This window comes from Rhipicephalus microplus, unplaced genomic scaffold (genome assembly GCF_043290135.1).
Source record: "Rhipicephalus microplus isolate Deutch F79 unplaced genomic scaffold, USDA_Rmic scaffold_23, whole genome shotgun sequence".
Lineage (NCBI taxonomy): Eukaryota > Metazoa > Arthropoda > Arachnida > Ixodida > Ixodidae > Rhipicephalus > Rhipicephalus microplus.
In genome coordinates this window covers 364,722-389,100 of record NW_027464596.1, presented here as the reverse complement: position 1 = coordinate 389,100, position 24,379 = coordinate 364,722, and the positions used below count along the sequence as shown (strand labels likewise).

The 24,379-nt window shown below is 42.6% G+C and overlaps 1 protein-coding gene and 1 long non-coding RNA gene across 2 annotated transcripts; one reads left to right on the top strand and one right to left on the bottom strand.

Annotated features, from left to right (window-relative positions):
* Positions 1 to 1,305: 1,305 nt before the first annotated feature.
* LOC142786374 (uncharacterized) lies at positions 1,306 to 7,743 on the bottom strand. Its single transcript, XR_012889029.1, has 3 exons — positions 6,426 to 7,743; positions 5,637 to 5,893; positions 1,306 to 5,044 (listed from the first exon to the last, which is right to left on the bottom strand). It is a non-coding gene; the product is annotated as an uncharacterized LOC142786374 (long non-coding RNA).
* A 3,351-nt stretch (positions 7,744 to 11,094) lies between these two features.
* LOC142786411 (uncharacterized) lies at positions 11,095 to 21,833 on the top strand. The gene is made up of 5 exons (XM_075884096.1): positions 11,095 to 11,213; positions 12,616 to 12,648; positions 18,250 to 18,359; positions 20,250 to 20,503; positions 21,774 to 21,833. Exons 1-5 carry the CDS (start codon positions 11,131 to 11,133, stop codon positions 21,831 to 21,833), a joined length of 540 nt encoding a protein of 179 aa, XP_075740211.1. The 5' UTR covers positions 11,095 to 11,130.
* Positions 21,834 to 24,379: the final 2,546 nt, after the last annotated feature.

The window sequence follows — 24,379 nt, the reverse complement described above, 5'->3', positions numbered from 1 at the left end:
CCATGCACCGCAGCATTTTTGTAAAGCCGGAATGCGAGAACGTGCTTACGCTTACGCTTAGGTATATGTCTACGTAAAATGAGGGAGACTTATCGGGAGGGTTCTCAGTGCTAATGCTTTTCACAAAACACGGTGCAAATATTTCGCCCAGCGTTGTTTGAGTGTGCAAAGCAAGGGACGTGTATACGAGTCTTGAGGTCGAGAGACGTTATCACACGTGCGAAAAGGATGAAAAGAGAGAGAGACTCTCGTTTCGGCTTCGCGAAAGCTTGAAATTGATAGATAATAAAGACAATTTTTTGGCCCAGCAGACGTCAGAAAAAGTCTCCGCAAAACAGGGCCAGATGCTCGGAGAGCATAAAAAAGTGGAGTACGCGTTATATGAGAGTGACAGCCACTCAGAAAGCGAGATGAAGTGTGACTGTCCTTAGGTGTGAGAATCAATGCTAATTAAAAGAGTTGAGTTAATGAGCCAAAACTTTCTAAATAACGATAATGAAAGCAAACTGAGCATTCATTTAGTGAAAGTGACACTAGTGACAGTGAACTCATAATAGATTATTAGCGTTGTCACAGGCCGATATATATTTTTATTTTCTTATCTATATTTGGAAAACTATGAGAAGGTAGCGTACGTTAGAGCCAGCTATCCCAACGTCATGATAGTAATGTACAAGAATAAATAGCGCACGGTTATACAATCACACGTGGCGGTTTCTATCTTCTAGTAACCTTGGGAAAACGCATTCTAACTATTTTTTCTATTTTTGACAAAGTTTCACGGGACGTTTTTGCATTTGGCTTCATTCGAAGGAATGACGATATATCAGCAATAAGGCGAACACAAGCACTGTTGCAGTGGACGAGTGGTTACAGCGCTCAACTACAATCTGGAAGGTACTTGGTTCAATTCGCAGAATCACTGAGCACTTTTTTTTTTCAAGAGGTTGCCCGGCCTGACATTATGCGTGGTGGCGGGTACTAAGTTTTTGAGAAGTAGGTTTTCGCACTTGCTTCTTTCACTCCCCTTTTGACCCAAAAGCGCTGTACTGTGCTCCTTCAAAAAATTAAACAATTCAGGGTTCATAATTTTCTCCTCCATCCTCTCGTATCGCAAAAGTGTCCAGTGCTGAAATACCAATAACATACCTGGTATATTACTTTTCACGTGTTTGGATATTCGACCAGCAATCAGTCTTCACGGTGTTTTGAAGAAAATCTACACATGCAGTGAGCTAACTGCTTGCAGCCAAGTTGACTGCCTTTGTTGGGACACGCTTTCGTGCTAATTTGGTGGGCATCATCACATGCAGCAAGACCAAACAGCACGGACAGTTAGAGCTGATGCCAACAGAGTGATTAGTTTGTGTCTTCTCTCCCGCTATTTGTCATGCTGCATGCTTTAGTGTAATGTCACTGTCAAGGGTTAAAATGAACTACAGCAGTTAATCGAGTTCTGCTGAGAGGGTCCCGTATTGTCCAGAATGGAACAGAACAATGGTAATTTGATTTGTGTGATAAAGAGATACCCTGCTTTTGGCTACTAGAATAAATTTCTAAACTGAAGTTTATTTTTTATTAACAACAGTTCCAGTGCAGATGAAAGGTGCATGGACAAAAATTGTGTATCCAGCTTGACTAGGTTTGTGACCTTAATTGTAATTGCGAACCGGTATCACAGTATGCATAAATATCACACACATATACAACCACGGGTGATAGCTTGCTTATTCTGATTAAAATTGACAGGTTGAAATCGACCTATTCTACCAACGCAATGTGTACGAGATATGCCATGTAGAGTAGCTATGCTCGAAACTAATCTCCGCAGGTTCGTTCCATTTCACCCAATTTCTTGCCCATGACTGTAGGTTGGTAAATGAAACTTCTTCGAACACACATATTCTGTGTAAGGTTACATTTATTTTTATGCAGTACAAAACAAATTGAAATGTATAATGGCTCAAAGAAATATAACTAGAAACAAATTCAGCCTAATCATTACCAAACTTACTCACCAATGATAAACGGATTCTCATTTAAAAGATACATACATACATACATACATACATACATACACACACACACACACACACACACATACATACATACATACATACATACATACATACATACATACATACATACATACATACATACATACATACATACATACATACATACATACATACATACATACATACATACATACATACATACATACATACATACATACATACATACATACATACATACATACATACATACATACATACATACATACATACATACATACATACATACATACATACATACATACATACATACATATACGCACACACACATATACATATGTACACCCATACATACATACATACACTCAGGTGTAAATATTAAAATGAATGGCTATAAAACAACAATTCTAATACACTCATTTTGAATATACTACAGAAAGTAACTTACGAGAGATATCCACCGGCACTGTTATGTCTGAACACGGTGTTTCTCGAATTATCTCGCAAAAGCTTGATGCATAGTTTTCTGCTGCTGCCCAGTGACAAGCAGTTTTTATAAAAAACACAAGAATAAAGCCCTTGACAATGTCATGCTAAAAAAAAGGGCTGTGCATCAATATTTTGTACATGTCTGCAATATCACTCTGTTTATTTACATAGCTTGGCTCATTCACAACCCACTAACAGAGCATGTTAGGACACTTGGGCTGAAAGTTGGCACAGCACGAGTAAATTCTAGACAAAACATGAATAATACAATTATAAGCTACTAAGCTCCTTGGTGCAAACAGTGTTTATATTGACAGCTATAGGTGCCATTTCGTTTCCCCAAAACACTTCTCAAAAGTAGAATCAACTTTATTTAGCTAAAAGTTTTTATTCTGGCGCGTCGTGGTGGCTCAAAGGCGGAAGCGACTCTTTCGGCCAAGAAAACAAAGACCAATTATTTTTCCAGTTCGTGAATTCACCCTATGCTAACATTGAGGCAGCTGGTAAGAGTGCTTTTGGAGAGAGGAAACCACCACATTCCCACCAGTTGTGGCCTTGGGTAGCTACTTCACCTGGACAAAAATGATGAAAAACACTCCTCAAGAAGACTTCAAAGTTTCCACATCAACACAGTTCCCATACAGCTGTCTATTAGTCTGCTTGAAAAATATTGAGTTTACTGGTGGGCAAAGACTGTACACTATGTGAGGTGATGCTCCAGTGCACTGCATGTATGTCTTGCTGCTGGCCTCAACTGCGATGTTGCTCAGCACATATGTGTAAAATAACAACTAATACTATGCCACTGCAAAGTAATTATGTGTCATTTGCATGAAACAGAGACCACAATAAAAGAACATAACAACATTTGCCTTCACAAAGTTCAAAAAATGTAAATAAATTTCCACAGAGTTCTCACAGTTCATCTGAGGATAGTAATACTGATTGCAAACGCAGTCTTACTTCCACTAACAAACTATTTTAAGATGCCAAATTCAATATTAGAGTTTACCAGCACTTTTTTAGGGCTAAACAATTGTACAGGCACCTAGAAAAACACAAGTGAATGCATGGTATAGCTACATATAAAAATAGGTACTTTTATTTCTAGTCTGAGTAGAGCTGCATAGATGATAAGTCACTTCCATTACATTATGAACAAACCTATCCGAGCAAAGTATACATTTAAAAAGTTACACTTACACAGTAGATAAGTAGACTGTTGAAGGACGGACAGGCAGTGGGATAATACCCAAGCACTAAAATCTTCTGTTAAAAAATACTAGGAGTAGTGATGATCTACTTCCTTCCAAATAAAATAATCCACATAGATTCACTTCCCAGAGCTTATACACTCATGGCATCATTGGTGCTATACAAATGAGTGTACACTGAAGGATTACATCGACTAAGTACATGATTACTGCATCCATGGCTTTACTTCTTGTACTACAAAGAATGCAGACACAGTTACCATTGGCGACCATGGATGCTGTGATTTCTGGCATGTAAATGTAGAGGCACGCAGGCACTTAACACACATGTTAAAAACTTCAGCTCAAAAATATTTGCCCACTAACACTACAGCAGCCTTTAAATTAGTGTCATAGTTTGGTATCTTCCATGCAAAATTTAAATAATTTTGAATGCAAGCAAATGAACTGCTGAATAATGCACTGCTAAGAAGTTAAGCAGCAGCTGCTCCTGACATCACAATGTGCTCTTTCTGCTGTTGTAAACTTTGAGCAGGAGAACAGTCACTGGCAGTCCCTTTATACTTGTTGGTCTTCTGTGCTCTGCTCTTGATACACTGTACATGACCGTGGAGCACCAAACCCCTTGTTACTGCTGGAACTTAGAAAAATACAGATCATTGTTACAACCATGCTACATGCAAGAGTGTATAGTTGTCAATTATGTTCTCATATTTACAGATATTGTATTTTCAGAAGCCAATGACAAGCCTCAACACACACACACACACAAACAGTGATGACTGAAAATATATTTATTATGATACAAGAGCAAAACTACAATGTTATAGATGAAGGCATGAAACTTCTGCCAGACATAAAAAGCCGATAAAGTTTCTTCTATTTTGACTTTACACTAGGTGCGAGAAGCAGACCACAAATAAGTTCACTAAGAAATACAAGTTAGACTGCATTACAACGCAACAGCCAATGTTCCTAACTTTAAGGCTGTCTAACATAGCCAGCTCACCGTACTGCGTATAGGAGCAAATGGGCAGTCTAGAAGACACAAAGAACTTGTGGATTATGAGTGTGCTTGTTGCTGACATCTATTATTCTAAATGAAGAAAACCTTTCAAAAACGCACTTCATCAAGGGAAATAATCATACGCAACAAACACAACGGGCTCCTACAGGTGCCACCAACACTCACCATTATTGTTGATACCAGTGTCTTGCCGGATGGATATGCTGCGTCCTGCACAGGTCCTGCACAGAACACCAAAGGAGCGCTCCATGGCTTGGATTGCATGTGTGCTAGCTGCATCGCTCTGCTGCTGAAATAGGCTAGCCACAGACAGAGAAATGAGAAGCCATGACTTTGAAACACACTGAACGTCACTTTTAGAGATCAACAATGCATACTTAGGTCAGGTACAATTTGTAGAAAAATATATATCACTATGCAATCGTGGTGAACATGTTCGGCTGAAACATAAGCAACAGCACTGAGAGAGGAAAAGCTACATTAGGTAAAAGATGCACTTACTGGCCCTATGTCATCTGAAGCTTCTTCAATAGGTCTTTCTCCTTACAAGTTGTGAACAGCCAGGCAATTTTCACCCACTTGCTATTTCCTTCAGAGCACTTGATCCACAGAGGGAGTCACAAGCTCGAGAGCTCAATAAGGAATCAAAGTATTTGTGCTCGTTTCAAAGCACAAGCTTTTGAGCCTCAGATTATTGGAGTTTCATTCATAAGCTGCAGGCTTTCAGCTTTCAACATTCTCGATTATCTTGCAACTTAGTTCTATAAATGTTGAATAAGAATTATGTGTAAGAATATTACAGGTATCCACTGAAAGCAACCATGCTTGGCTTTTCAATTTGTGCACAGTAAGTGGTGTGCACGTAATCGTATGTATTAAAGAAAAACTAACCTTGCAGCCAGCCGTTAGACAGTTTGTGCGCTCGAAGCTCCCAAGCAGATCGCAGTCCTTCCAGATGAGGCTGCCAAGCCTGCTTCCACGCCCCATCCGCTGAATGATAACAGTCCCAGCAGTGACATAGGCTTGCATAGTTAGGGAGAACGCGCCCTTCCTATTTTTGTACAGGTGCTCCAAGTAATGATGAGGATTGATGTGCCAGAATGTTCAACCGATGAATCACAGGACCTTAACAAACCAATCTCTGCGATCTGTGAAGAGCCAAAAACGAGATATTTAAAAACAATCATTAAAGCACTCACTTCTAATACTTATTTGAGGAAGCTATCACTTCGTTAATGTGACCAAAATCTGCTGTAATCACTTTGAAATAAACTGAAGCCTCATGTAAAATTTACGTACCGCAATATATATGTCCTACTGAAGTATAGTACTAGCACAGTGGTAATCGTCTATAGAACTAATTTTCCAAAATACCATAAATTTTTTAAGGGCAACCTGGCTTCTGAAAAGAAAATTCACATTAACTTTCCAACTATCAAACGTGGTCAATCGACAGGCCCAACCTCATAATCAAACAAGAGCTCACTTGTATCAAATCACAAAAACTTTTTATGTATTTGCTCCATAATATTTGTATGTATATAACAGTAGTAGTAAATTTTTCATGCTTCAACTTACCATAGAGAAACATTACATCTGATGGGCTTAAAAACTTGCACACGTTATAGAACTGCGTGAATTATAGTACTGGTGAAATTTAGTTCTGCTAGGTGAACTCACCGATGGCAGCATTTAGTAGCCGTCGGTGTCATGAGGAACCAAGTACGGCCAACAGGCAAAGGGCATCTGCAGACTGGAGGCTGCCAATGACAGCAATGAAGGGCTGGCCAGGCGTGCACGTCCATTGATAAAGTGTAAGAACTGGCCATGACCGGCTGTTGTCAAGGCTCTATTGCCGTGAAAAACGATGGCCAGACGAACTCGGAAACCTGTAGTTAAGCGATATTGGCCTACAACTTCATCCAAAGCAAGGCACCGGTGAAATCTTTGCTTTTTCTGGGGGCCGAAGGGAAGCTTGACGTTCACGGGCTCTCGCTGCCACATAGAACTCTCAAGTTGTTACCGAAGAACAGTCTAGGCGCGCTTCCAAAGTAACACGATCCACAACAGAATGTAGCATCTCGCAGTTTTGGTTGATCACATCACAGCGCTATGACTATGGTTATCACAAAAAGGAGAAGTGACGACTTAATAAACAAAAGCGCCAAGCTGCCCCACCACAACTTCGCCGGGCAAAACAGTCATCAACGCTGTCTTTCAATTTTAGGTCACACGAGCACAGCTTGTTCACAAGTCTTGGAACGTCAACACAGCACCACTGTTCACAACGAACATCGTTTCACTCCCGAACAGTACATTGCTCTCAAGTAAATAGAAGCGTACGGGCTAACTAGTGGCGAAGCAAGAACCGAGCGCGTAGTTCATACGTTTCCGTACGTACTTGGGGTCACTCAAGTAACGTGTCAAAACGCTGACAATCCGAAATGTCGCACAGCACCCAACTGAGAGACTGGAAAGTCAAGCGAACGAACTGTTACCGGCACACAAACACACATTGCAGGCTTCTCGAGTGCAAGTTGCCGTCGATACATCGACGCCGATCCCCGCTTGATAACCACACCGACGCACAGGCTTCGCTGCGCTTCACCGTACACCATTGCACTGCCACAGCTTTCCGCACTGCTCACACGCACTGAAAGAGCTGCTGTAATCACAACACATCCGGTCAAACGCTGAAGTAACTCGTGCGAGAAGCATTTGCTGAAAGTCGCACCGACCGATATGCTGTTTACGACGCCATGTTGTTTTCGACAACTGCACCGCACGTAAGAGAGCTCTTAGAAAGTACTTGCACTATTTTCACGGCGTGAAAAAAAATTTCTCTTATGCGCGAGGGGGATGATATGACGAACAGGACAGGCGTGCCAGATGAAAGAAGTGTTTTGGCAACGTCACGGAGTGAGCTGATGTAGAGGGTATTGCTTCACAACCAATCACAAGCTGTGCCTGTCGGCGAAGCCGTCGTCTGCTCGCGTTTGTCGTCTGCTTTGATCAGAGCATGCGACAGGGGATTCGCCTTCGCAACGCTATTATTCTCAGGTCAAGTGGCCGCTGCGTCGCACAAAATGCATGTCAGTGGCTCGCTCTACCTCTGAATGATGTTCGTGCGCCAAGTTAAATGGCTGGTAATTGACGCAGGGATGAATTCAGCCAAGGTTTGCTCCAGAATCGTGAGGGTTTGCATATTTTTGGTGTCATCCAAAGTTACTAGGGTCATTTTATTCCGATTGCTTGCCATATTATCATGGTCCATATCGGTGTCTGAACAGTGAGGGTGAAGATGCATGATTTGTTTGTAGTTCCATGCGTAATCACGCGCACCCCTAATAGGCTTTGGTTTACAAAGTACGCTTTGTTCCAGATCGTCCCAAAGTGTATCGACAGCTGTATTTCAGAGATCGCAACCATTGGACAGTTAGAGCCAATGAAAGTACACTAGAGCACAAACTTTATGAACCACTCACTGAAAACTTCCTCTCATTTTTATTTCCTATAGCGTGCAAAGAATGTGCTTCCATTCACCTCTTTGGTGGTAATTTCCACCAATGAGGCAAGGATCTCGAGTCGCACTTTTAATTGGATGAGATGGGGCGCAACACAACAACATAACAAATAAGGTTGATCCTATGTCATGTCGCGTTCGAATGCATCGACCATTCACGTATCACATTGGTTTTCATCCAACCACAAATCTTTACATGCGTAGTTTTATGCCATTGACGCCCAATAGAATTCTTCAATTACTGCGACTTCGAACTTAATAGATGGTGGTGGTTGTCAACACCATCCACTGCGTAGAAGGGAAACAACACGCGAAGCTCAAAGCACCGAAAGAAATAAAAACGCACCAGCAGTCATCAGACAGCCTTTAATGGGCGTGAATTAACTCAAAACCAGCCAGGGCACCAAAGTATACCGCTGCGGCAGCAGGTTCTAAGTAGCCACATTGTTCCTAAGAGTGGTCCAGACCACTCTTGGGATTTTCTCTCAGCCATGTTGTTTTTACGCACAATTTCGCTTCGTGAATCCACTTACGAGCACTTTTCAGTGGCGTAAGCAAATATAGCAACTGCATCACCATCGTTGACATGTTCCCGGGCAGTCACAGCGCGCTTTATTTGCAGTGGCTGATGTGACAACTATGGCCTCTTACGACGTTTTTTTGTTTCGTGAATCGACTTACGCAACAAAATTTCTCTTGCGCAAAAATGTTTTCGTAAGTGAGTTTTGTGAATCCGGGCCCATATCTTTCAGTAAGTGCCTACTCACGCAAAAAAAACTAAATGTGGAAAGTGAACACGATAACAAAGCTACTAAAGCACAAATGAAACCTTTAAGTGGGACAATGTTGGTTTTTGATCATGTCTATTGACGCAGAGCTGGTTTAATGAATGTGTCTCACTTTGAACGAAACAGTTGTACTTGGCACATTTTGATTAGAAACTGCTTTTTCGAGCTCATCTTAAAATAACGAATAGTCCCAGTCAGATAACAGTTCCAGAAATTGAATATACTTTGCCCTGCTTTACGTTCCGCTGAGATGTAGGCCAGTTTTGGTTTCTGCATTTCGCTCTTTTAGGGGAAAAAAACACCTCATGCAAGTGGGGGCATTTTTTTAATTTAGTAGTTTAAACAGTCAGAAATTTCATCAAATAGGTTTTCAGTGTCAGGTCAAGGTCACGGGGTTCGAAATGTTCAAGAATGGAATGGCCGTGGCGTTCTATAGATTCAACCAAATTTTTAATGCAGAACACAATTTTTAAAATATGAAGCTCTTAATTCACTTTGGACAATCTTTTTTTTTATTTTTGAGCAACGTTTTGAATTCCCGTCCCCGCACGCACCAAGAACTTCTTCGGTACAGCCGATATTGCGGTGGCTCTGGCATCTTATTTTTGTAAAACAAAATTCACGGGAGTGATGCGTTACCAACAAAAGTTTGAATTTGATTGGTCAGCCGGAAAAGTAGTGAAACTGTGTTTCGCAAAAGAAAACAAAACTTGATCATAACAAGAATTTCCTAAGCTCATCGCGATACAGCGCTTACAACACGATTTCTGCGTTTCAAGGCTACCTCAAAGTCGGCAAATGTTACCAGTTTAACAGACTGCAGCAGTCGAGTCTGAAAATCGATGCAAATAAGGCAGTTCAACGAATTTCAGTTTTACGTGCGGATACGTTCAATACTTTTCAAATTACACTTTTTTACACAGTCTTGAGCTCGCAATCGGTATCAATTTACTCACAAAAGTGTTTGTGATACTAAAGTTGGCCTGCGACAAACAGACACGAAAACTAAAGAATTTCTCGCCGTCTGGCTACTAGATATACGGACACACAAATCCCAAGTTAGTCACAGAAGATGAAATAGGAGAATTTATGAAGACGACAATAACAGCACTACCAATGATGCTCAACAAAAACGCGAAAGCACCACGAAATATAAAGAGGCCAGTTATACCAACTCTACAACAAAAGCCATTCCTGAAATAAGAACTTCAGTACGTAAATTCACACGAGACCATACGCCTTGAGGCCTAGAACAAAACTTGATACTGTGGACAATGACGAAGACGCCTACTCAAGACATCGAGGAGCAAGAAGATACGCAACGAAAAGAATAATTGACCTATTTCCAGATTAAACTGCCACACGTGCCTTGTATTGTCAGTCCAGATTGGTAATCTATTTTATACGTTTTCAACACCAAAGCTTTTTTTCCTTTCTTTTTTTTTAAGTTCAATAAGCGCCCACTGTGCTGCCAGCCCGTTCCACACTTTGTGCTGGTTGCATGGTAGTTTCCTACAAATCCTTCGACACTCTATCAATGCCTCTTTCTTCTCTAACCTCTTTCACATTCTTTCCTTATCCTACCTTCCTTCAAACCTGTCATACACTTGTAGGGCTGGTGGGCACTCTATAGCCCTTGTCACATCCTTTTCTGTATTGGTAAAACCGGATAATGCTTTCACTACTTGAATTAAACTCACACGCGTACCTTTATTGTCCGTCTACTCCATGGAAGATACAGCGTTAAGAGTTACATTATCGCTACTTGCTCTCCAGGTGCCCGTGGAACTTGGACAGCAGGCAGCGAGCTACTGTGGATAACGCGAAGAATGCGGGCGAACCCAGTTTTTCGTACTAAGTGTAATCGTGTTGTAGTCGACCACCGTCCTCCAGGAAATAATCTCGGCCATGCGTGCCTGAGCGTCGCGAAACCTGCGTGATCGGTGACCACTATGCGTGTTCTGTAGCACTGTCCATTTATCCACATCGGTCATGTGTTGTTTATTTTTGCCGCTTTTATTTTACATACGCAGTGCTGACCTGAGAGGGAGAGAGAGGCGGCTAGGCGGTGACTATGACCGCCGGATCCGTGGTCAGGTTCCCGGTGTTCTCTTCTGGCGAAACCGCCACCGATACTGTGAGCCCCAGCGCATACACGTGAGTGATCTTGCAGAATTTTCCACTTCATCGCAGGGACCCGCTGACCTCAATCAACCGCCTATGATCGCTGGGGCAAACAGTGTGGTAAATGGCCCGAGATCGAATATATTGATCATGGCCACGAAACTGCCTTAGTTTCGAAACCTGTAAAAGTACGACTGTATTGAGAATTAGGTGTTTTCATATTGAGATACTGTTTCTATTATTTCTACTCTTGTTTCACTACTTACAGAGTGCAAAGATACTTTTGTTTCTTCGCCATTTGTGCTAAGAGAAGGTTTTTTTCGCCGCCTCATCAAGCACAATGTTATCAAAGTTCATACCAAGCCCACAAGTTACATAGTTACTCGTGCTTCAAAGCAGGCGTACATTTGAAGGGCAAAAGTAGGAACAGTGACCATACTAAACATGGCAGCTGTTTTTTTTTTTGTTATATTGAGCTCCACTAAGCATACTGAAGGAAAGAAGTGTTAGTTTTAGCGGTTCGTATTCTTTGTGACATAGAACAACATTGAGAACAGTCTCTGATGGCTGGAAAAGTAAAGGGGTTTTTATTAGAAGCAATCGTAATGCAGATGTGAAGGAAAAGTGGACAATATATAACTTCCCACCGGCTGGATCCGAACCTGTGACCTTTTAATAGCGCGATCGATGTTCTGTCACTGAGCCATGACGGCGGTGATCTCCCCGTCCTCTTTATAAGGTATGCATGTGCGGTAAACGGGGGAGCGCCAGTCAGCGCCGCCAGAAACCATTACGGCTAGTAGGAGACACCTTCTCTGCCTGTTGGTGTCACGTTGTACGTGATGGTATTACGAGCAGACAGCTGACTATAATATTCTCTCGCATACTACCGGAAATAATCAGAGTTATAAGTATGGTTCCTTGGTGCCATTGTGTGTTAGTTCTCCCTAAATTGGTAAGGTTCGCACTTCATGTTCATGATTGCGGTGTGTATGTCCCACTAAAGTTTGTGCCCTTGTACATCAGAGGCAGCAATCATTAAAATAGTGGAGCACCCAGTAGAAAAGAATGTTCAGTGGCGTTCACGTCGACAAGGGTGACCGTTGCTGCTTGTCTGGCCACATGAAAATGTATATATATATACTTTTATTATTCACGCCTAGGGCTTAGAATGCACTCTAAAATTATACTTCATATTTCTTGGCAGATCGGTACGACGAGCAGTAGACGAAAAAACAAAATTGCGCTTTACATAAGTAATCATTCAAGATGTCACGCTATACAAGAAGAGCGATAAAAATTCCCGGTCCTAATCTATAGTGATCGCACGTAGCAGAAATCGAATGGAAATACGGCCTACGAGAATGTACGTGACATTGATTTACTTGAACGATCATTGTATCATAAAATATTTTTGTTTGGTTTTTTTATTCAGGAGGAACATCGCTGCCATTGCGCGAGAGACGACGTGAGTATGAATGTTAACTAATAATGGCATGCTGATTACTGTCAATATTATTACTTTTTAGGTAGTAGTTGTGGCAGCACATCTTCCGTTAACCGTGCGACGATACGTGCAGGAAGCACACGGTAAAATGTACGCGGAGCGAAATAGTCTCGCTTGCTATCCGACCAAGCGTCTGCGCATTCTACGACCACGTGTCCGATAGATACCAGGTTCTTCGACGTAGCACAGCTACCCACCGCCAGTGGGTGTGAAAAAGCCAACAATTTCTTTATTTGTTAATATCTCTTCAGAGCTCTGGCCAAAGATACTCCCCAATAACAAGACAGCTCAAAAATATGCTCGCCTAGTTACTATAGCCAATTTGCCTATAACGTGTTACAGCATTATTAGTTGCTTTAGTAACCAACGTTATCTCTATTTAGCGTTTTTCCTCTCATTATTAGTAACTGTCCATGCGTGCGGATTCCCGTTAATACATGATTTTTTCACCTTATTAGTGGCAATGAAATAAAAAAAAACAATGTTATTTTGTCGCCACTGAGATATACGAGCGACATTCGAATTGAAAGAAGCAACCTAGAAAAAGACCGTCCTGGAAAAAGAACAAGCGATGCCGTTAGTGGTGTCATACTTTAATAAATTAGCTGGTACTATTGAGGTACAAAAACAATGAAAAATGATTGATACTGATTGAATGGCTAAGTTAGCCAAGTATCGTCAGCTTTCTCAAGCATTAAATTAGCATGGATTTCAGGGACGGCAGTATGTGGCATTGTGTGTGTGTTTTCAAGCATCTTTCCAGGTAAATGCCAGAATCGGCTGCACATAACAATTACTATGAACTAAGAGAATACGAAGTAGCTGACGTACAGGCACCATCACTGTTAACATCAAAATCTCTTGGTAATATTGCAATCGTCTTGCTTAAAACTTACTCCAAGCTTATTTTAGAGTTTCTAAGTCATGTACGTGTGACGCACAGCTATACACACATTAGAGAGCACCGACAGCTCAAGCATATGTTTTTCTCAGGAATATATGTATTGAATACCTTTTATATAATTATTCACTTGCTGAATAACTCAAAAATGTGAATTTTTGTATTCGTCCCACGATGTGCACTGCATCCTACGGAACAATTCTTCGCATCTTGTGGTCCGCCGCTGATGAAATGAAGTTAGCCTTGCCGTGGTGGTCTAATGGCTAAGGAACTCAGCCGCTGACCCGCCGGTCGCGGGATCGAATCCCGGCTGCGGCGGCTGCATTTCCGATGGAGGCGAAAATGCTGTTGACGCGTGTGCTCAGATTAGGATGGACGTAAAGAACCCCGGGTGGTCGAAATTTCTGGTGTCCTCCACTACGGCGTCTCTCATAATCACATGGTGGTTTTGGGACGTTGAACCCCACATATCATCATCATGAAATGAAGTTACTCTTATCAACCTTTGTCTGCAGGAAAATCCGTTTATGCGCCATACTAACACTTTTTAGGCAACGGCCGTATGGTGTATGCCATGGCTCGTAAACATCACTGTGGCAGTCATTTGTTCTAACTTCAGATTTAGCACATCAATTCTGACGGCTGGGCTAGTTCGCCGTGAGTAGTGCATGAAAAAGAGTGCTTATAAATAGTCAATCGTCGAAATAACAGGCCCAAAAATGTCCACTCTGAGCGGCTTCTTTTCTTGTACAGTAAAACCTGATTTATATGAGCTTGGTTATTTCTAAATACCACATAGTTCGAAGGATCTGTGGACCCGTATTTTGACATGTATTTGAATGGATAATTCGAAGTGGCGGTCGGCACCAGTCCAGTTAATTCGAAAACTTTAGGTCCCATGTGCCGATTGACGATACCAATTTTGAACAAACCCGCGGAATTTATGGCGCTTGAGGGAACAGGGTAAGCCCAATACCCGCAATGTATTTAAGGCGCAGTTTATGTACTTGTTTCCTCATAACTATTCGATGTACAGCTATTATTTCACTATTATTGAGATAGTAACCCATATTCTTTTTTACTGAAGCAGGTTTCACACTGAAAGTTGCTATGCTCATTTTTTGTGGAGTGTTTCCTTCTGGCACACAATTATCGCTCATTATTAGCTGTTAGATGTCGTGTTGACGAAGAGCACTTCCTCAAACAAATATTTCCCTTCATCAGCATATTTTTTGTTACGTTATCTAAATACTGGCTGAAATAAATGTTTTGGATACTTAGGTTGCTGAAATAAGGGAAGAAAAGTAAAAAAAAAATATGTTTTGAAATAATCGCGCCTAATGTTCAAAAATTGCATTATTTCAAAGTTAACCGAGATGACAGCACATTACGAACCCGAGGCAACGGCAAAATATTTTATCACCAATATCATTTTTTGTTTTAGTGTTAAATGTTCTTCCCTTCCAAGCCGGCTTTGCCGCCTACTACGCTGCCGTGTCAGCAAAGGTCTGTCGACGCAGGTCAAGTGTGCGTGGGCCTCGCGTTGTGCTGTGCGCTGATGAAATTGTAAATTCACACGGGCTAGATCTCCATCAGGAAACCTACTAAGCGGAGCATCAAGAGGACAAATGTTGAGTGTTTGGTGGCTGAGGAAAAGGTTTTCGAAACACACGCTCCCACACGACAATTCCACTAGTTAGAGTTTTGAGTTTTCCCATAGAGGTATTTAACTAGTGATTCTGGATGAACTAGTTTCGGATAATTTCAGATAAAGAAAAGGTATAATTGTGATAGACCCGAATGAGCGCCCGCGAAAAAGACGTGCGTTATTGCAGTACAGAAACGACACGCGGGCAGCATGTCCCTCGTTTTTGCAACGTCGGCGCATCAATCACGATTTTCCCATTGCTTTTGACAATGCAAGGATAATAATAAATGTCATTTTGACAGAACTTCAGATGTATGTGAACCTCTGATTGGCGGTTCCTCGAATAATTAACGCATTTATTCTGCTGGCAGAGTTCTTGTCTGCAACACCAACTTGGAAAACTCAGTCCAAGAGATTCACAAAAACGAAAAAAAAAATGGCCATGTTTTCGAGCCATAACGCACCGCGAATTCCCTCACAGTGGCTCTTAGTAATTTTCGTTATTTAATCAGAAAGAATGAGTTAATTTAGCTGATGCTGCGAGGAGCAGGTGACGTGGTGCCCGCGTTCGGCCCCTTTATTGCAGTAAAGCACGTCTTTGTCTACGCAGATGCTCATTTTAGTTGACAACGAGACCAGTTTTTGTGTTTTATTTATGTAGTTATACTTACGCTGGCAGCAGCGAGGCCCGTTGTCTCCTCCCGTTTGCGGCACCATAAGAGCCAGGTATTACTGAAAAACAACACCTGAAACTGTCAAATAAGGTGGCACAGCAGACAAACGCCGCTCACTACTTTAAAAATTCAAGGTTCCTTGCATCGCACTGTTTGTATGCTTCGTTATTTCAAAACCCCCCTTAATTCAAGGAATTTTCACAGTACCAGGTAGTATGAATGACGAGGTTTTATTGTATATGAAGAAACTCTTACTGAATGCACAAAAATTGACCCATCCTACCTTATGAAAAAAATCAATAAAAAGTAGGAATCTGGAAATTTCTAAGAAATAGCAGCTTGGTATGTTGAGAATATAATCACGCCGGCGGCTTGGTTCAGAAAAAGTATTACGTAAATGTACTTATTGAACGTAAAATGCTATTAGTGAAAAGTTTCTTTTTGATAGCTCGTTGCTAGCGACCTAGCTAGCTAGTGCTATGCTAGCACTAGCTACCGCAATACAATGCGAGTCATATGCTAGTACTAGCTATTGTAGTACTATGCGAGTACTATGCAAGTACTAGCTACCTCAGTACTATGCTAGTGCAGCTAGCTATTACTGCGGCCCAAATAATTTCTAAGGTGTCACGTTCCAGTACCACGATGCAGTCGAGTAGAGTTCTGAAAATATTCTGAAATATCGTATAACAAATCGAACTGTGCTCTGTTCGATTCGGTGGGAACAGCGGAGACTTTTCACTTGTTTCAGCAACCAAATTACCCAGATTCATGCAAGTTCAGTTATATGCAATATATTTAGGCCAGGATGAAGGCGTTCTTGCTTGGAACTGGAGTGTCACCAAAGTGAACGTGTTGAAAGCCTACTAACAATCCCTTGGTATTTGTCATAAGACGTTGGGGATTACGCTGCATTCGAATGTAGGAGTAAAACTCACGTACAAGTTTACATCACTGACAACTCGTGCAAGTGTTATGCCAACGTAGCGTTCTTGCCATTAAGTGCTATTAAGTGATAATTTAACTGTCCGTTTCGCCGAACGTTTAGCTCCATATTAGGTGCTACATTGCTTAAATCTTCTTGTCACGTTTAGTTTCATGAAACACTGGCGGCGAAGTGCCATCGTGAATGCTGCAGTCACTTCTGCTTTTCAATGCATTGTTATAACATATTTTTAATTTTCTAGTCACTGATACACATCAACATACCGCTGTTTACACAATCGAAGTTGTTTTTGACGCTTAAAAGTAATTATAATATAGTTTTGTTAACATTCGCTGCAAGTAATATATTGGGCGATTCAAGAGCTACCGCTATTTCTACAATTGTTACTTTGCTATTCGGAAACTGTGCGGACAGTATTTAATTCGTACTTATTCGACTCGGTCAAAAAATTCACTATTCTGGGACGGCTACAAAGGGGGCACACCAGTGCCGAGATCTTCCTATTTCGGCCGCCTTGAGTTATTCACAGTTCGCTTGAATCTAAATCTCACATTCGTGCAATCGGCCTGCATTAATAAGCCCAATACCAGCTCCTTTGAGTGCAAAAAAACCAGCACATTATTTTCTCCTGGCGTTTTCGGCTCTTTGTGGCGTTATTTGTGACAAATGAACTGTGATTCCCCCTGCAGTCATTACAGTACGTACCTTACTTTGGTCGTCGTACACGTGAAATATGAGATGTGGGTTGTCTTCTGCGCTGCTTTATCATGCAGTCGGCCATCCGTTTCTCCTTTTCTCACCTTACTATCGTGCGCGATAAATGATTTCAATTACTTCCGTGTGCTTCCGACCGCGCAAGTCACGATAACAACGTGTAGCTGACAACCGCGAAATATTGGTAGGTTCAACACTTGTCCCTGACATTGTACTCGTGTTTCTAAAAAATAAGTGGCCAGGAAGAGGTATCACCTGTAGTAAAAGTAGCGAAGGCAAGTAGGCAAACCACTTATTAGTCTTTGAACGCGGGTTGGCTTTTCCAGTGTAGCCGAAGTGGGTGGTACTCACACCCCAATCTCGGGGCTTACCATCGCGCCACCTTATCTGCTAAGCTAGTGTGGCGAGTTCATGATAAATTAATCGTGAATACATACACAGAATATTTTCCCAAAACATTTCTTTGCTTTTGAACCTAATGACAGATGAGTAGCTGTTGGAAATTCCGCTTGGTCATGCTTAAGAGCTGCATGCGAAATTTATTTCAATAATAATGTGCCTTTTGCGGCCGCGTATGTACTCCCGAATAGCGTTAAGGTAAAAAGTTATGGACAAAGCGACAGATGAAAGCGACATCGCCAGTAATAATGAAAGCATCTTTGCAATTTCTTCTTGACAGCGTAATCGACAGAACCCGGGAACACTTCATCGTGATCGCGATGAGCACCCTACTCTTGCTCATCAGCCTCACACTCTTCTTCATACTGTTCACGCTGCTCTCCGAGGACTGTGAGTATTGCTGTCAAAATATTCTCGACCTTCTTACACGATAATGCTAAGAAGAAGGATTTAGAGCAATGCGTTGGAAAAGTTTTTCTAGTTCTTTTTTTTTTCCATGGTGTCCTGGCTGAAGGAAAAGCGGGTACGAGTTGCACGCACGGGGCGAGTTCATGTGACAGAAATGCCATGCGATGGCAGGCAGCGCTTTCTACAAGCTCCAGGCGGCGCCCTTTTGAACTCTTCACGAACTTTCCCAAATGCATGCGAGCGAGACTTCTTCGGTGAGGAAAAGCTGAACATTCGTGAGAGAAAGCAAAGCTCCTGACATCCGGGGGCGTTTCGCGCTGCTCGATATTCTATTCACGAAATGTTCCGGCTATATATGTTTAATGTAACCCTAGATTTCTTATGCATTGAGTTGAAGCCTGGTCGCGTTTGAATTTATTATATAATAAGGGAGAAACGAATTGATCACTTCACAATAGTTGGGTTCGTCAATACAGCCTCGTTACTCATTCGTGTGTTTTATTCAGGATACGCTATGTTTTACACATCCTCCAATTTGGGTTGCTATTATGCGAATGCCGCTCTGTGCCTCTGCGTCCTCTGCATCTAGTTATCAAAAATATCTGTTACTCGACTCAAGCTAAGTTTATGTGATTATAGGGATTCTTTCTAAATAGAAAGGTGTAAGTTAAAAGGTGAGCGCGGCACGTATCATTCTGAAGGAGTGTCGACTATGCTAATTATATGTTCCTTACAATGTACATACGGTAAGCCTTTTCTGAATTACACACTAGGAATTAAAGCCCAACTTCTGGTTTTCGCAGCCAATTTTGTGAGGATTTTGATTCAACTTAAACGGGGTGAACGTAATTGTGCATGTGCACTATCATACTTGCGCCACTAATTCGATAGCAAGGCTGGTTATTCATGAAACGGGTTTGATGTTCACAGCTGTGGACTCCTCGACAAAAATCCTCAATGAGCTAACCAATGTAAAGTAGCACCGATCATTGTTGCCACCGTGCTACCTACAATACGAAACGTTCCTAAACTTACTGAGTCGCTTGCCAATTACGACCCGATTGTGACATAGACAAAATTTAGGCGGCTTGGCACTTGATGATTAAAGAATGTAGCTTGGGGATAAAGAACAGGGGCGCTCAGTCCTTGGATGCTGTGCTTAAAGTGACAATAAAGAGTTGAACACTTTTTCACAAATTGGCGAAGTACAGTTTCACGTTCCCGAAAACGCCAATCTTATAACAACATGACGCCACTTCAATTATCCCGCACCAAACGTTGAGACGTCATAAATTTTGAAGGCGTCTACTGAACAACGGAGGACATTGTCACTTGTGGGTGGGATAAACCTATCAACTGAATTTTCATGATATTTCAGCCAGCGAATTTCGCGAAAATTTGATGTTGCGCGCAGAGAGTTCAGCGCCAAATTTATAAACCAAACTTCCACTTAAATTTTCACCACTGATAATAAAATCAAGGTATTGAATTATGGGGCATTGGAGCTACGCGATTGCAGTTCGTTGCGTCGTTGCTTCAATTGGCATCCCTTTAAAATTGACTTGTGATGCCATAAAAGTGAACTCACAATATCAAACAAGAACAAAACAAATCGAAAGAACCATCAAAGCTTCGGAAAAGCACTCAATACCATAGTTAAACAACTTGATGCAGTCAATTTGCTGTCACCAAGATAGTCGCTAATGAATCCCACGGACTGCCACTTATTTCGCCCAGGGTTTATGCCAGCCCGTCTAATCGCCTAATTCTCAAAACCTTAAGACATTCGCTTTTAGTGTTTGAGAAGTAAAAGTATCACTGAGAGTTCTCCTTTTGTTGTTTTACGCCTGCTGTTTTTTTTTCTCCTTACAGTCGCACCGTTCACAACGGTAATAAGTAAGCACATGCATATTTATATCTTTACGCAAACTGCAGTACCGCGTAAGGTGCATTTTGTTTTTGTTCGAATTGTTTTCGTAACGTACAATGAATGCAACTACGGAGAGCGTCGTTTACCGCCAAGAACACCAGCAGGGGTTCGCTACGAGCGCTTGCCGTGTTCTTGCCGCTGCGTCTGCCGATGCTGTTCGGCAGACGCCGAAGAATCATGCCGTTACATAGACATCGTCAGCGCATTGCTAATATTTTGTAATGTTTATTGTTCCGGCGGTGGTGATGTTTCTACGTCGCTGTGTTTAACCGACTACTCGTCCTTTCACAGATAATATGCGGCCCACGCAGCGTGCCGAGAGAGTGCTTCTGAGGACATTGCAGTGCCTCGTATACCGGATACGAATGCTTCAAAGCGATCACGAAGCTACTCACGGCGTTTCGAGCTTAACATCCGGAGGGGCCGGTTTCCGCTTACTGCAGCAAAATGTTAGGGTGTGCTGAGTGGGCCACATACGACTCACGAGCTCTGTACGTTGACTTCGTTGCAGGTGTACTACAAATCGCCCTGGACCGCATTGCACTGCCTTTGTCGGAAGAGATGGCAGTTTCATTCCAAACAAAATGGACAGCTCATCGTACAAGGAGCCAAATAAAACAAGAGAACTGTTTTAAGAAACTTCGTGTTTCATGCACGATTGTGGTTGCGCAAAACAACAAAACATATCCTAAGACTTCCATTACGGCGGCTGTTCACGTTGTTCCGTATGAAAATTTCAACAGGACGGAATGCTGCCGCAGAAAGACTTTAGGTGAGTTCTGCACTACAGCCACCACACATTACGCAAAGGAAGCTGCAAACAACGCTGCGTGGTATGACTGAAGGCAAGTAGGCGTATACGTAATTTTGAAACCGCCAGCTTCACGTTAGAGTCTGCTGCGGATTTCCACGCTGCGCCTCTGAAGGTGTAGAATTTTCTCGCCTCAGCTGTTTACTCTTTCCAGATTCTAATGAAACCATCCCGTAAGTTTCCACTTGTTGTGGCGTAGCGCGTTCTAAAGAGCTTGTAGGTTTAGCTAATCACATAAGCTCCTATTGAAAACCAGCGTGTATGTCAGTATCCGCGACACCAAACTGACAGCGCTGTATAAGGCACTACGGAGCTGTGGGCAGCCGCTGAAAAAATGATCGGCGGAGGACTAATACCCCTGTCACGCGTGCACCCACGAACACCGTTTCACTCCCGCGTCCTTACGACATAGAAGATGAGGTTCGTGTGACACGGCCACCATTACGCAAACGAAGGTAAACGGAGCATTTCGCAAAGGGCGTTCAACAATCTTCCTTTGCAGCTGAACTAGGTACTCTCGTCCTCGGTATCTCAATGTATGAAACACATTTCGAGCGCCGGATTGCCACACTGAGCACAATAACTCATTTCGGCAATATGAAACTGTTTTTTGTTGCAGTACTCATTCATAACGTGTTTGTTTACATTTATATAGGCTCGCCGGAGTGCAGCTATTCTCCACCCCGATGCCCTCCACACCGTGCCTCGCCAGTAGGGCTGGGCGCTGCCGTTTAAAAATATTTCATCCACGTGTGCGATTGCTGTCGTCGCCGTGTTAAGTTTGATCGTGAGAGGAACGACTGGCAGCACTCCATTATCGTCAACTGCTTCGACAGCTGCAGGAATGGGTAATGGGACTCGACCTCATTCAAAAGCAACTTGGAGTGCGCTCGCGATAGCAGAAAACACACTTTCATACACGGGCTATAAAAAACACTATTCGTCGAGAACGGTGCACTGTAAACAAACGTAGCGATGGGCACAAGGTGGCCAGCGCCGCTGCCAGCATCGCTACATTTAGCGAATGCATTTTCATTTGAATATTAAATTTTTGTTCGCTTTAGACCTCCTCAATATTGTATTTTTGTAAAAGTTACATAACGAAAATCCACAAAAAGGCATCGAGAGATAAAATCCGGACACTTCTGCGAAAATCCAACGGCACTGGCTGAGCCCCTTCACGGTAACTATAACAGCCTTGTCATTGCTGTGTGACACACACTCCCACAACGCTATCTCCGTCAGACTTTATAGGGGAGATTTACGTTGACTGAGTTTAACAGAGTTCAGTGGTGGCCGTTTGACAGGAGTATAACTCGTAAAATGTTCGGAACGGGACACCGAGCGTATATTTCATAACAGTTGCGGCGTTTATTCGCATATTAGTGGGCAGTGCGCCCCGTGTAACTTTGACGTCAGTAGTGTTTTTTATTCACATTACAAGACCGCGAAGGGATTTAAGCACATGTGCTGAGAGCTCACCGACCGCTAAACCGTCATGGTTTGTAAACAAGGCAGATCTTCCCTTCATCTCTTTACTTCGGGTTTCAGTAGTTCAGAAACAACCGAAAAGCAATCTCATTCACAAAACACAACACATACACAACTGCTCTGAATACAGCCCCCCCCCCCACCCCATGGGTCGGTTCACCCTCCATTTTTTACGAGGCGACTCGGCAATGCTGGCATACCGGTAGGGTGGTTAGAGGTGGGAGGTGTGAAAAGCGGCCGCTCTAAGGTGGCTCCCATTCGTGAGCCTGTAGCGGGGGCGCTGTAGTCGGAGGCGCTGCCAGCTTTCTTCGTTGCAACGCACCCGCGATTGTCATTTCGAGGTTTTCGCCAGTACAAAAGTTTTATCAAAGTGAATATGGAACAGCAATTTCACCGATTATGAATACATGCATCTTCCGCTGAACGAACATTCCATTAGAACGATGTTTTCGACGGAGCGTCGTTCTGACAGCACCACTTTTTATATGCTTGGTGAAACCAAAACGGTTTTCTTTTTTGTAACTTTTAACTACGCCTTAACGGAGTAAAAAAAAGCTTGCTCTAGCGGAGCTAGGTATTTTTGACGATGCTAGTTTGTCAACATCGCCTTGTGCTAACCCGCGATGGATTGTGACAACATTTGCTGCTAAATCTGCCTGGACAGTGCGACGAACGCGAGTAAATGTGAGCACATTTGGTGAAGAAGGGCTGTTTTAGCAGATAGGAGTAACTATTTTGAACACGACATTCTACAGTATCTGAATTCACACTTATACGTAGAGCACTGAGACTTCTAATATGTGGTGCCTCTCCATTACTGACACACAGATGGAGCTGCTGTGACGGCCATGTGTTTGCAACACGTTGTGTATGAGAATTGAATGTTGAAAAGTTCGTAAACGATTCATAACAATTTTTTATCTCTTGGGGCACGAAGACTGCCGCGTTAACCTGAAGAACACGCTTTAGGGCAAGTTGTCATCCGTCGTCTGCTCTACAAATGAATTGCTGTGCGCCGCATCTCGGAGGCAATGCTTTAGATCATAAGGTTCAAAGTAGGGACAAAGATTACACCTCCCGTAATTTTATCGACAAAAACATTGTGAAACTCATTTTAACGTACTATACTTCAGTTTTGCATTCGCACTGTGGATACTTGTGCGCAAGTATCCACAGTGCGAATGCAAAACTGAAGTAACTCCTCCGGCAAAATACGGGGAAAGACTGAGCCAGCATATGAGGAGAATAAAATGTGTTCTGTGAAAAAGGAGGGCTGGTCACCTTGGCAACGCTTTTCGCTCTGCCTGCAGTGCCCGGGCGGTTCATCCCTGACTAAGTGGTTTGGCGCCACACGCTTCCCTCTGTGGTTGTTCCTAAACGGTCTATCCGTTCATCGCGTGCGCCTATTGGGCTCCGTTACTCCTTTATCGGGTGATTTTGCCTTAGAGTGTTCTTGTTTGTACTCGCTCTGCGCGGTGTCGTCCTAATCACACCGCAAGCTCTGGCAAAGCATCCAGGAAGACAAAAAAAATCTTTCTTGGTGCGCGTCTCACTGCCCAAGGTTAATTATAACTATTATATGCGGTTGAACGTCCCAAAATCACCCCATGATTATGAGAGACGCCGTAGTGGAGTGTTCAGGAAACTTAAACCACCTGTGGTTCTTTAACGTGCACCCAAATCTGAGCACACGGGCCTACAACATTTCCGCCACCATCGGAAAAGCAGCTGCCGAAGCCGGGATTCGATCCCGTGGCCTGCGGGTCAGCA

Bases quoted from the DNA above. Each gene is read 5' to 3' on its own strand.
- LOC142786411 (XM_075884096.1), top strand. From the start codon at position 11,131: ATGACCGCCGGATCCGTGGTCAGGTTCCCGGTGTTCTCTTCTGGCGAA. The intron at 12,649-18,249 runs GTGAGTATGAAT...TCTTCTTGACAG, and splicing joins GCCATTGCGCGAGAGACGAC to CGTAATCGACAGAACCCGGG. The intron at 20,504-21,773 runs GTCAGCGCATTG...ACATTTATATAG, and splicing joins CATGCCGTTACATAGACATC to GCTCGCCGGAGTGCAGCTAT.